Source organism: Bactrocera oleae, chromosome 2, assembly GCF_042242935.1.
Source record: "Bactrocera oleae isolate idBacOlea1 chromosome 2, idBacOlea1, whole genome shotgun sequence".
In the NCBI taxonomy this organism is placed as follows: domain Eukaryota; kingdom Metazoa; phylum Arthropoda; class Insecta; order Diptera; family Tephritidae; genus Bactrocera; species Bactrocera oleae.
Genome location: NC_091536.1, coordinates 25,873,671 through 25,888,721, shown reverse-complemented (window position 1 = coordinate 25,888,721; position 15,051 = coordinate 25,873,671). Strand labels below are relative to the sequence as shown.

The following is a 15,051-nucleotide window of genomic DNA, read 5'->3' as shown; positions in this document are numbered from 1 at the left end:
AGTTTAAATGACAAGCATTCCGTTAAATCAATCGGAATCGCCCTTGATACATTCACACGTGATTAATCTTACTTTTGCACTTTTTCTTTTCCGCGAATTTCCATTCATTTTCCCAAAATTTCAAACAATAAATATTTGAGTGGCTGCAACAAATAAAGTAATAAGATTTGAGAGAATTCAATATTCATCAGTCAGTTATGAATTTTCAGTATCAACTTTACAAATATTTTCTATTTAATCCAAATAAAATACACTGAAGCCGTTAAATATCGAATTTTAATAAACTAAAGTAAATGGCGGAAACACAGCAATAAAGCTTTGACACAATTAATAAAAAGCTTTTCAAAATATTTATGCTTAAAAAGTAGTCGAATCACGAGAATGAATTGCAAAGCAAAACCTATTCGCCAGATTGCCATGAAACCTACAGATTACTTATTGTATTCAAGAAGCTTACATTTTTTTTGTGACTATAAAAGGAAAACGCTAAAGCAAACACATGTTTTAGTATTTTCAAAGTAAATAATAACAGTTATAAAGCAACATAAATGTTTTATAATAACTAAAACTTAAATATTTTCCCCACGAATTTTTTTGACACTGTATCACGCATTTTATATTACAATCCCAACCCAAACTTCCGCAAATACCAAAAACGCTTCTGGTTTTTAGGCTATCTCATTCAATACTTGAGGTTTTACGTTGAAAATAAGTGTGCTCAAACTTTCAGTTCTATCCATTCTACTTATGGTGTAATCACATCATAATTTTTGGTTTATTAACCAAATGCCCTTGTTTTCTCATTTTCACGTTCTCACCTTAGGCATTTTTTAGAATATATGTATATGCTCTACGCAAATTTATTACTCTCATTAACGCACTCTAATGCATGCCATTTGAGCACACACGTAGTGGCAATAATTTAAAATTTTCACACATACATAAACTAGGTAAATGTACATGACCATGAAATATCTTTGCTAAATGCAAGACGAGCATCTCCTCCCATTTGCGGTACGCGTGAATGTTATGCGAGAAAGATTAGATTAGATTCGAGACTTAAGACACCTTCAAATGGTTGTTGTATTTGCTGAAAAACTTGTTCATGGCAGACATACGCGGAGGAATATTCTTAGAAAACACTTAATTTTAAGGCCGTCTAAAACTGATATCGAAGGTAGCGTATGCGTTGTAATTATGTCATATATGATTTAATATGCCCACAAAATATTTGGATTCTAACTATGTATTAATCGTATCATATGTAATTTCGTGGAAAATATAAAAATATAATTTCGCAAGATCTTCGTAAAAGAAAGACTTGTCAACCAAATCACCTGTTTTTCATATACATATTTTATTTAAAGATAACTCTTTCAAAGGCAACTCAACCGAAGTATACTCTCCAAAAAGGTGTTTATAAAACTGTATACCCCAACGCGTTTTCTCTCGAAGTTTGTATTAAAACTACAAGTATTCTACTTAATTTATTTTATTCACAAAGTATTAATAAAATGAATGCGCCAGTCACGTCATATAAATGTAAGAGTTCATGCATAGATAGTGGTACTGGAACACCATGGCGTATGAGTTATTTCAGGTACCCAATTACAGTGAATTCCTTTGCCTTTCCATTTGCTCTAATATTGTACACAATAATTAAGACACCAACCGCATTACTTTCATTTTCACTTACACATGCACATTCATACCAACACACATGACATGCCTGGTGCGACATACCGGAATGTGCAAAAACATTACAGCACACACACACACACATCTATACATATATATACGTATAAGTGAGTATGTGTCAGGTATTTATACATCATTTCCTAGGACACTGTTTTGACCATGAATATTTGCTGCAAAGTATGTACCAGCCATGTTATCTAAAGGAGAATAAAGAGAAAAAGGACAACCTCAAAACTATAAACATTTCATGACTACAAACAGACTTAAGAATGGTAGTTATGCCATTATGTGGTGCTATTTGACTTTATTTCTTTACATATATGTGTAAATATGTAGATGTGTGTGCTTAAGCTTATATGTGTCTATGTGCTTATGTATTGCCAAGTGAGTTCTCTAGTATAATACGGAGGTGCTGTGTTTATTGCTTAATGTTGTAAGTAAACGGTTGCATTTTCTGCACTGCTACAACATTACGGCCTAGAAACAAATACCAATAGAGCGGTAAAAAAACTTTAATTGTGTTTTTGTATGTGTTTTGTATATTTATACTCTCGAAGTTTTGGTAATTATCATACAAAGTCGGTAATATACTCGATGCACTTGATTTTCAGTCGATATGATATTATAATCATTCGTATAAATTATTCGATAATTTGTCACCCAAAATAATTTTCAGTCAAATTTTTCTTCACTAAGTACAAGTTGTAAATGGTATACATTGACTGACCCTAATTTTCATTTACATTCCCTCTCACTCAATAAATACGTATATGTCTTTCTGTCTGTCTGTCAACCCGCACACGTCCCTTTGCTGAAGAAGAAGCTGTTCATTTGTCGGAACCGGCGATATCGGACTACTATAGCATATAGCTACTTATGGTGTAATCCTTCCATATTTTTAGTCCACTCAATTCCTTTTCTTGGTGAAAACTTGTCCATTTTTAAATCCTTTTCAACAATAATATAATGCAAAATTTAACAGCCTGTTAAACTTTCTTCCAGGCCAGTTTCGAATTCACTTTACAGCCGTGTATACTTTCAATTTGAAAACTTTTTAGCTACTTACTGCTAATTTACTAACAGATGCACTTTTAATAGATACTTTCGTTGTGCTAGGAAACTTTATATTTGGCATTAGAATGGAGTAGCAGAAAAATAGGAAACCATCTAAGAGAACATTTTTATACTCTTGCAACTGTTGCTTGTATCACCTAAAAACAATCGTGTTAGATATCCGTATATATATATATATATACATATACACCGACACTGTAGAAATGAATGAAATCGGATGATAAAAGAATTGAAGAAGAGATTGCGTCAGAAACATAAAATTTGACACCCGAAAGGGTTTTATAGGACCCTCTGTAAAATTTGACGATGGCCGTGACACCGGCAAGTTTAGATGAAATAACATATATCGGAACCTGATAGACCGATTTTAATCAAATTCGGCTGGTAGCATTGTTCTGATATTTTACAACCATGCCTACTTCGTACATAACACAGTTTTAAACTCCATCTGATTCTTTCACGTTCCATTACACAACTTAAGCACGAATGAATGTATTGGGACAAAACTTAATTCTTTTAGTAACCATATACCTAATAGAAAAGTTTTCAAACTTCCGGCTGACTTTATTCCGCATAAAACTTTTAGTTATCTTATTAAAATTCAGTAAGCGTATTTTTCTAATAACAGTGTATCTGTATGCCTAAAAAGGGTAAAATCGCGTGAAAACTTGTTCTAGACCCCTTATATCTAATATCAGGATTTTCAAACATCTAGGTGACTCTTCTCCTCATATATTGGTGACAGTATGTTAGGTACCTTAATGAAACTCAGAGAATATCTTTTTCTGTTAATAATATGTAGTACCTAATAGATAAAATCGGGTCAATACTATATCTATCTCCCATATGCCTGATATAAATAAGATATACAAGCTTACGGTGGGTTTTATACCATATATATTGGTCAATATGTAAGATATCTTAATAAAATTAACTGAACGTATAATTTTGGATGTACTATATTTTAATGCCGAAAATATGTGATATTGGACTACGAATAACCCAAACCTCCATATAGTACATATAATGATTTTTGTTATGCTAATAAGCCCTATGCTAAATATCTCGGTCAGTGTATAAGTGTACATGGTATTTATAAAATTGCTTGAAAATATATTTTTGATTATACCTAAGCAATGTCAAATGTTAGTGCAATCGGGCCAGATCAGATTTGTGATATTTTCATGAAATTAAGTGGACAAGCTTTCTTAAAAATTATGAGGGTATTTCCCCGGCTTTGATCTTTGCAAGTTGCAATAGTATGAAATATTCGGTTACACCCGACCTTAACCCTTCCTTACTTGTTTTTACTAAAAGCTTCCTATATTATATATATATACAAGAAAGAGAGGGGAAAAAGAAAGGTGATACAAAAACCCGCTTCCAAATCTTTGTTAAGAAATTCCACAAAACATAAAAGAAAAAATGGAACGAAATCGCTAAAACCGTTATAATATTAGTGCACGACACTTACAAAGTCGCTTATTCATCATCGAAATGCTTTAAATAAATTTACTACGTTCATTCCTCATAATATGCATTCTGAGAACTTTCGTATACTTTCTCTCGTTAGCTGAGCTTTCACTTTTTTTTTATTGAATTCTGCTTTTGGTTTTATTGTTTCCCTCGCCAAAGGCCACAGTAATAACATGTACCACCCTCATCATTTGCTCATCACTTACCTTGACTACATAGTGCTGCGGCAAACACAATCTTCAACTAACTCAAGTGATTATGCTCAACAAGATATGGATGCAGCTGGCTCATTTGTATGGGTGCCTTAAGTCTGATTTCAAGTGATTTTAATATTGTTTGTTTCCCACATTTTCCTTGGAATATTTGAAAACATTTTCTAATAACTTTTGCTAAAATTACGTCAACTAATATTTACTTGTTTACCAAATTTAATATACAAAGGTCACAAAATATGCTACCTCGTTTACATTCATTAGTGTTTTTCAGGCATATCCACCACAATTTCTCACGTACATACGTTTATAAATACACTTATATTCAGGAAGCTCCACCAAGTTATATCAAATGCGCCTTTATGGAAGGTAAACCGACTGGCTTTCCCTGCTAATACTTTTAAAATTTAAATGGCTATCGTTCGCCTTGGAATTCTTTGACCACAACTTGCAACGCCGCACACACTCAAAGCGCACCACCGCTGCATCCCCATAAATTGTGCAAAGGCCAGCTTCAACGCAACGCTCCTCTCGCGTCTGCCACAGAAACGTGTCTGCGTTGTTATTTGCCTTTCTTCTTTTTATTGATGCCCACGAATGATTCCAAGTCTTTTGAACTTTTGTTGCTTTTGTTTAATGCTTGATGATTTTTTTAACTTTCCGCTTTTCATTTCGATCCATTTGTTCTTTTATTTTTTATACTCTCGCAACCTGTTGCTACAGAGTATAATAGTTTTGTTCACCTAACGGTTGTTTGTATCACCTAAAATTAATCGAGTTAGATATAGGGTTATATATATATAAATGATCAGGATGAAGAGACGAGTTGAAATCCGGGTGACTGTCTGTCCGTCCGTCCGTCTGTCCGTCCGTCCGTGCAAGCTCTAACTTGAGTAAAAATTGAGATATCTTTATGAAACTTGGTAGACATGTTTCATGGTACCGTGAGACGGTTGGTATTGCAGATGGGCGTAATCGGACCACTGCCACGCCCACAAGACGCTATTATTCAAAAACAAATAAATTGCCATAACTAAGCTCCACAACAAGATACAAGACTCTTATTTGGTATACAGGATCACAATAGGAAGGGGGATCTGCAGATAAAAAATTTTTTAAAGTGGGCGTGGTCACGCCCCTAATAGGTTTAATGTGCATATCTCCCAAACCGCTAATGCAATAATAACAAAATTCACTGGAAGCAAATGTTTTTAGAACCTCTACCTACAGTGTGAAAATGGGTGAAATCGGGTGGCAACTCCGCCCACTCCCCATATAACGGTACTGTTAAAAACTACTAAAAGCGCGATAAATCAAGCACTAAACACGCCAGAGACATTAAATTTTATCTCTGAGATGGTATAAGATGACTTTATAGGAACCGCGTTCAAAATTAGACAGTGGGCGTGGCACAGCCCACTTTTAGGTGAAAACCCATATCTTGAGATCTGCTTAACCGATTTCAACCAAATTCGGTGCGTAACGTTCTTTTCATGTTTCTATGTCATAGTGCGAAAATGGGCGAAATCAGACTACAACCACGCCTACTTCCCATGAAACACCATTTTCAATTCCATCTGATTCTTTCACATTCCACTATGCATATCAAGCAACAATGATTATATCGGGGTAAAACTTTGCGTGAATAATACGTTTAAAGTATGCCACCTTGTGACCAAAAATTGTCTAAATCGAACCAAAACTGTTCAAGCCCCTAAGTACTAAATATGTGGACCCCAGTGCCTATAGTTGACCTTCTACCGAAAATATCAGTCAATCCACAAAGAAATCTCAAACGAGTATACCATTTGACTTTGCGAGAGTATAAAATGTTCGGTTACATCCGAACTTAGCCCTTCCTTACTTGTTATTCTTGTATTTATATGCCGCTATGCAGCGTAAAAGCTTACCATTGTTACAATGGCTCTGCCTTGCCTTCCTTAAAATTTTGAACCAAAGTATGTGCGGCTTACTTTTATTATATCTTTGCATAATAATTTCTGTGTATTTTATCGCAGTTCGCACGCTTTTGCTGTTCATTGGTAAACACAGCGCGGCGGTGGATGGCGAGAGGGTAGTTGAGATTTTGTAGCTGATGGAAACGCATGAAATATTGCACATAAAGAATACAGGTACACTTAGGTGTATGGTTGTTATTAACGCTTCTATTTTGGGAGAAACACGGCAAACAAATAGTGGTATGGGTGTATGTCTGTATTTAGCTGCAGTGCTTCAGCACGTCTTGTGAGGCTTTTTTACTTGCCTGCACTTGAGGTCGTTTCTCATTGTTTTATCGTAAAATTTGAAGGACTTGTTAGTGGCACATGAAGATCTACTTCACATTGAGTGATTGCTTGTGCGAAAAGGCGCACCTATAAGTGCGCATATACATATATGTATGTGTATGGAAGTCTTAGTCGGAATATTCGCATATAGCTTTAGGTGTGTAAGTTGAAGTGCATATTTAAAGATTTCTCTCGAAAAACTTTTCCACACTAAATATTTTTTTGAGGCAATATAAACTGAAATTAAAATATATTAATGAAGAAGAGCGACTAAGAATATAAAACCCAAACAAAAAGCTCCAGATTCGTCCTTTTAAAAATATTTATCTAAATATCTTTCAATGTTTATATTACATAAAAAACTTTACGTAGTTACAAATACAGGCCTGTGGAAATATTCTTGTATTGAAAATTTCTGCTTGAACTTGAACAGGCTTGAGGATGAAAGGTTCAAAAATGTTGTTACTTTTGCTTTATTTGAATTTGTCTAAAAAAGTCTTGTTGAAACTGCAAAATCGAGAACTTTATTATGTAACTCATACATCAAATTCAGTTAAACAGTTCATTTCGACTGAAATAAACTATAATATTTAAGAAATAAATAGTTTTAAATAAATATCATTTAATTAGCCATCATTTCATAAAAAAGACTCACCAGCCAATGCGATTGCTGCTCTTCGTATTATATGCACACCCCTTAGACGACTGGGGTAAACACTGATTATCAACAGTCGATAACTTCATAATTTAAAACTTTTCTTTCCGCCTTGTCGCATCTTCATCGCATTTTGTCTGACATAAGCGACTGCGAGAGAGGCAGCTCTGTATAATTGCTCGACGCCGTAAATTCTAACCCAAACATGTACACAACCACATTCTCATCGCTTTCAAAGTCAGCGACGAGCATTAACCTTAGCTGCAGTGAGAATGAGGCCAACAGCGTGTGCTGGAAAGCAGGGTAGCAACAACACGTCCTTATGGCAGGTAGCCAACATCCAACACAATCATTCATTGCAGACAGTGTTTATGACATTGTATGCGACAACTGGCACATAGACGAACTAAGCAGACATCGTTGTGCCGTCGTGTTTAGCTGTTGGTCGACTTGGTTTATTTTTTTGAAATTGTTTTTTGTTGTGGCTGGTACTGTGGATGGAAATTCAAAATGCTTTCGGTGTTTTACTTTCATCTTCGCTCTGTTGTATAGAAATTGTATTGACTTACTGTTATGAAAGCACAGAGCTTTTAGGTGTATGTGTGGGACGCTTCACATAAAAGCAGCGTGGGTATGTATGTATGTATGTTATATTGAAAATTGCCTTTCAAATATGGCAGCGTCTATTGAATATTAACCGAAAATTACGGCAAAAGTTAATTTGCTTAATGTAGTCATTTGGAAAATTAATTTAATTATTCAAAGCCCACTACAGAGATTGGTGACTTGCCAATTTGTGCTGTGTATTATGTTCTGTAGACTTTTGAAATAAAACTTTTTCTTTTTTCCTTTTACAACACCCTTATTCACGCATAGTATTAAAAAAATAAAGCATTAATTAAAAAGATACATACAAACGGAATTAATTAACATTGTAAGTTTTATTTTTCCTTCACTGTGTTACAGATTTGATATTAAAAACTACTACTAACACCTACTTTTTCGCCGCTACTTTTGTTCAATAAATTTAAATCTCTATTGATGCTACAATTTCATTATCACTGTGACTACATGAATTCTATTCAAAAAATATTATATTTTCTCATAATATGTTGAAATATAAAATATACATCTTTTATTAAAAAATATTGGAACACATTCTTTTCTTCCTACAACCTTTTATCTCGTATATAGTTACACCAAACATGTACATTTTTCACAATTTTTGCTAATTTAACAAGTGAAATCCTACTATTACGACTGCTTAATTGTCGGCCAGAAACTTATCGCGATGTTGAGTTTAGTTTTTTCCTCTCTGAAGCTTTTAGCGCCTTATAAATAAAAAAAATTTCCCCAAGAGAAGCTCTCTTCATTTGCGTAAAAACATGTTCAAACCAAAATTTAATTGCCAATCCAATCAATCAGCTCACTAATCTTGTTAAAACTGACTTACTTGTTGTTGTTTACAGTAAACTTTAACAATTTTTACTGTCAATGAGTTCATCCTTGCAGATTACATGAAAAATTGCACTAAATCAGAGTCACATTTTTATATGGGGTAATCTTGCTAAATTAGGCATACATAAGTATAAGTAAAATAATGTAATATGATAATTTTTCAAATTTTAATAAATGTTGCTTGCGATTACATGCAGGTTAATTTGTGAAACATTAAAAAATATAGAACGTTACTTTTTAACGTAAGCTTCGCGGAAAGAAAACGACGTGTGCAAAATTTCAGCTCAATCTCTCAAAAACTGACGAGCTAGTTTATGTAAATACAAATGGACATGGCTAAATCGACTCATTTGAGAGGGTTTTCGACGTTTCCTTATGTGTATTATACGTACAAACTTCTTGGCAAAGTTAAAACACCCTGTTCAGAGTATAAAAATAACGTCACTAAGTTTACAGCGCCTGAGATTTTGTACCAATACTGATGAAAATAACATGCAGTGATTGAAAAATATTTATATTTTTATTTAAATTTTGTAAAATATATTATAATAATTCTTTTTATTTCACTTTAAATAAACTGAAAAAGATTGGTGATAAATTTTATCACAAATAGTTAATCCAACAAATCAATGACTATTTAATTTTAGTATAGTCAGAGGTACAAATAGTTCAATTTACTTTTATCACGCTTCCATTTAACACAAATATTCCTGAAAAAACTCAGAAAAGCATTTTATTAAATACATATTTACACACACATACACATACAAACCCTATACACACATATAAATTTGCATGCTGTGATCTGCGAACATAAATTTCAATTAAAGAGAACTCAACTTTCCATACACATCCAGAGTAAACAACGATGCTTACCCACACACACACACATACACACACCCATATGTGTACTTGCATATTCAATCATCAATATATTTTCGATTTAATTTTAATTCGATTTTAAAGGCTTTTAGCTTTGCAAATTGATTGCATCAGCTAGTAAAGTAGCCTTTAAATTGCTGAAGCGCTGATGTGAAGCAGAAGAGAGGCAATATAATGCAGGTATTAGCTATAAAAATGCAATCAAGACAATTTGGTTTAGAAAATTACTAGACCCCCCACAGTTAATACTACACAAAAACAATTTCCAAGTCTAATTCACTAAATGCGCAAGCGACAATCCACATATGAGCGACGTTAATCTTGTGTAAACTTTTAATTCGTTACTCTTACCGTTCGTTAACCTTACCTTAGGCTTTATTGGAAAGCTTTTTTTCATTCATAATCTCCGTTAACTCTGGGAAGCATACTTACTTTTGCTGTTAATACAAACTCTTTCCTAATTTTTCGTACCAACGTTAAATTTTTGCATGAAAATTTTTTTGGAAATTCTTCAAAAGACAGTAGACTGTTGCAAGAATAAATATTTCAAAAAATATCTTTTCTCTTCGGCTTGCCCACATTTCGGTGTTAAAACGTAGTTAATTACGACATTCTTCGTAAAATAGTTCCACATGTCAGGCCGTCAAATTGACAAGCAACTTAATTAACTAATGAGAAAAACAAGGCACTCGCTATGCAAACGTACAATTTGGAACAAAAACCCAACCAACCATTAAATGCAGCTAAAGTGCTTGCAATTTATTGAAACCAGCTGTATTTTATGCATTTAAACTGTGGTCTGGCCTAATTTCAGATAGAAATATTTTATAAATATAATTTATATACATATATAGTTTTACCAATGGTTTGGAGAGAATCTTATAACATCTCAATCAAAACAATTAAAGCAAAACAATAACAACAACCATTCAACAAATAATTATATTCTTGTATATACAATGGTTACGAAAAGGCTGAAAAAGGTTGTCACACAAGCACAAAAATAATTGTGAATAATTTCAATAGACAAAAATATGCGGCATTGCGTGGAATTTAGAATTTTTCGCAATGAATGAATTGAAGTGTGCAGGATACAAATATGTACGTACATACCGTGTAATCAAATGTAATGATGTCCCTCTGTTTGCATATTTGATATCTTTGCTCAGTAAACACACACACACATACACGAAGTATTGCAACAAATGCAAATAATCAAGCGCAAATGGTTGATAATTGTAAATTGAGCATGTTCTGGTCGAAACTGCGAGCATTGCTGATAATGTGTATGTCGAGGTATTTGTTTTATACTATTGCTCAAAGCCGATCATTACTATCTACTTAAAATATAAATGAAAAGTGTGAATGAGAAAAATGTTGGCAAATGCTGAGATCGATGAAGCGGAGTGGAATGAATGCGGGTTTCGATGTTGCTACTTGCAAAATATCAAAAATAAGAACCGAAATGAAAACACTTGTAAGCAATCTACTTGAAATATTTTAAATTTAATTATATATGCATTGGCTAATGGACATTTTTTTGTATAGCAAATAATTTTTTTTGATATTTTACAAAAAAGCGTAGGTTTATTTGAATTTTTATACTATTACAAATACCTACATATAATATATCGTAACATTATCACTGACATTTTTAGATTAGCAATAAAATACATACCAATATATTGACACAATTGTATTTTAAAATTAAAACACAATTAAAATATATATACAAATATTTTTCTTTTAAACCAACACGTACATACATATAATGAAATTGATATGTCGGCATAGAATTTTCAAACAATTTCCAACAACCACTTTTCAACGATAAGAAATACATGTTTTTAATTGCGTGTTTATACTTTTTTATTGCAGAAACAAAAACCTGTTCACCCGATGAGTATTCATGTAAATCCGGCGAGGGTGAATGCATTCCATTAGCATGGATGTGTGATCAGAGCAAAGATTGCTCCGATGGTTCCGATGAGGCTTCATGCAGTAAGCGATAATTCAAAATCAATCGATTATCAAAAATTTCTAGAGTATCTGAAAAGTTCACTTTGTGTAACTATTTCTCTTTATTTATCGGAGAATTCACCTTTTATTTCTCTGTGTATTTTCAAATATTCTGTTGACTCTTTACCGGTGTTGGTTTCTCATTATATTAGCTTTACTTCATGTTGTTTGTATGGTTCTCTGCCTTATATTCTTCTCGTTAACTTTACATGTAATTTATTTGATGAGATTTTTTTTGTTTTCTATAATAAGTTAGTAATTTGTATATGTTTTTTTGGCACACTTGCTCAACTTTACCTACACTAAATATCAACAAATATTCAAATACCAATTTTATTTATGTTTATGTTTTTGCTATCTGTTAATATCTGTGAGTTAATTAATGCAAAAACTTATGTAAAATGTTGAAACACTTATATGCAGTTCTTTGTATATAAGTTTAAAAACAAAAAGAAAAGCAAAAAGTTAATAAATGGATTCAACATCAATTTCAAACAGAAAATTATATTTTATTAGTATAATGTTTAAAAAATTTGTAAAAGAGACTAAAAAAAACTGTTGTTCAACAAAATACATTTTCTAACAAAAGAAAGAGCCCTGTAAATATTTAGAAATCATTTGTGATTCTGTAACTATAACATAAAATTATTATACAATAACAACAACAAACAACTTTTACTTATATTTACAAAAGATTATTATGTATATCGCTTGCTTTGGTTACTGAAAAGAAGTAGTTAGAAACAGTGTGAAGTTAGTTGTGCTCACACACAACTGTTGGGTCAATCTCAACTGCTTAGATTTTTGACTTTAAAAATTACCACCACACTCAAGTTTGGTAAGAAAAAACTACGGCTGTAAACATATATAATGCTTAAAATCATTCAAATTTGTGTGACTTAGTGACTTAGTTTCACTTAAGCATATAACCAATAACAACAACATTATTTGTACATTATTCCCACACCTATTTATTTATCTTATAAAAAATACAGTATATAAGTATAATTTTATTACCTTTCAAACAACATGATTAAATCCATGATATACCCTTTTCTTACGAAGTTAAATAAAATCTTGTTTTAACTATTAAAAACTATCCCACAATTACTAATTTCCACCTAGTTGCACTACTAATAATTAATAAATACCTCTAAGTATCACAAATCCGCTCATTACTGCACTTTGTGTCATCCTAATATCCTCATCAAGCTACTTGCCTCCACAGGCAAATACACACGTGTCATGCACTCTGTTTTATGCATTTTCGCTATTTTATCTTAGGACTTAACCTACGCACTGACATAGCATGCATTGGTGTGAGTTAGAAAAATCCTCCTTTGTAACAATAATCGCCGCAACAAAATTAATTATACTTTGCTAATAGCATATTTTACTCTATTCTTCTTTCACTCCGCCGTTGCTGCGTTGCTATCATTGCTGCGCCAACTGAAATTTTCCACATTCGCTGGTGTTTGCTGCCACTGCTGCAGATGAGACCTGCCGCTCCGATGAGTTCACCTGCGGCAATGGACGTTGTATACAGAAACGTTGGGTTTGCGACCAGGACGACGACTGTGGTGATGGCAGCGATGAGCGCGACTGCCCGCCGAAAACATGCAATCCAAATACCGAGTTCTCTTGTCGCGATGGCGGTTGTGTCGCCAAACGTTGGGTGTGCGATGGTGAACCGGATTGCGTGGATGGCTCCGATGAGCAGGTAAGTGCTGCAACTACACTTTTCTTCCCTTTTTTTTGATTTTGATAGAATGATACTGTGAAGAGAACGTAATTAAAGGTGTGGGAAAAATTTAAATATTTGTATTAAGAGGCAAATTTTAAGCACAACTTAAGCTAAAGCTTAGTTTTATACTTAAAAAAAAATAGCGGGAATTACATGGGACAAAATGTGTTTATTATACTGTGGGGAGTCAAATCTTGCCTTATTGTTATGTAATTTAAAATTTTAGTGAAAATCTCTCATTTATGCGTTTTATACCCGAGAATCAAACAAATTGTGTTCAGTGAATTCCCAAGAGATGTGTGACAGAACCTCTGTTATCTTTTCAGTGCTAAAACGTGCAACATTTCTGATTAGTTGTTATCATCGGAAGACTTGTGACACACTTAATACATGAGGTACTCTCTGAGCTTTTTCTTTCTATCGCGGTGCCTTGATATTGACCCACAAATTGGGGAGAACTGCAATTTCAAAACGATGACAAAAATACGCTCGACTCTAGACTGCCGAGAGGAGAATGCTGTTAGCGAAAACTTGTTGATAAAATTCACACAAATGCCTCACAATCGCGCTATTTTTCTGAATTCTTGCAATGCAAATAAATTTTCATGTTTTTTTCGAGCTAACCTCACAAACTAAAATATTTAACAAAAAACGAAATATAAGAAAATTACAAATTCCTTCAAATGCCACAAAATGAGTGCAAAAGGCCAAAAACGAAAACAAATTTTATATATCGCTGTATGTTGTGAAACTTAATTAACTATGGATTACGTATATATGTATGTGTCTGAGTGTGTGCACGCGGAATGCGAGAACAGCAATTTGCGCAACAACAACCGCAACATAAAGGCGAGTTCGACAACAAACATGACAACTGTTTGCGGTGCAAGTGAACAGAAAAATGTGTTTTTGACTCCACAGAGACACTCACCAGCGCACCCTCGGTGCTACAAGCATTTGTCGTTGACGCCGCGATCGCTATAATCCTTGCCACTTGCAACACAGCATTGACCGACGCATCTTACCTATACAGAAGCAAAATATGTACCTGCATATGTGTGTTATCGTTAGTTTATTACTTCTTTTTCAACCATTATTTACAGTTGCTTTCTGTGTGGCAAGAGCAATGTGGTAATCATGAATTTAATCACAATAAAAACAACAAAAAGTTAAAAAAAAAAATGGAAAAGATACAACGAGGTTGCATCCAAAGAATATTGCCACCAGATGTGGAAAAAAATTCTTGAAATCGTCCACTGCATTCGCCTTGTGTACCGCCGGTGCAATTTCAGTGAAAATGGTGTTCTCAGTTTGGTTGCGAGTTCGGTGAGAAATTTGAATAAGCTTTCCACCTGCCACCAGTTTTTGCAACAAACACATGGATATTCGCATTGTTCCCATTGCAACTTTTGTTAGTTGTTTTGTTTTTGCTCATTCCTGTTTTCGCCAGCTCTATCTACTAGTTGGCTTTTAGACAACACCGCCCCCCCATCGCCCCTTCAGCGGTGTTTAGCTTTGCTCTACGCTTGCATTCTCAATGCGTGTTCG

General features: G+C 33.6%; 1 protein-coding gene across 18 annotated transcripts in view; it reads left to right on the top strand.

Annotated features, from left to right (window-relative positions):
* Positions 1 to 15,051, top strand: part of LOC106615948 (very low-density lipoprotein receptor) — a 251,414-nt gene that overhangs the window by 185,375 nt on the left and 50,988 nt on the right. For 16 of the 18 annotated variants that reach the window (XR_004978621.2, XM_036372667.2, XM_036372668.2 and 13 more), the window contains 2 exons: positions 11,619 to 11,741; positions 13,253 to 13,479. Coding sequence is in view for 17 of the 18 variants with exons in the window: in XM_036372667.2 (XP_036228560.2) it covers positions 11,619 to 11,741; positions 13,253 to 13,479 (350 nt within the window). In the remaining variant the exon portion in view is untranslated. The remainder of the gene's footprint in view (positions 1 to 11,618; positions 11,742 to 13,252; positions 13,480 to 15,051) is intronic. The other 2 variants (XM_036372678.2, XM_070112905.1) reach the window with 1 other exon arrangement.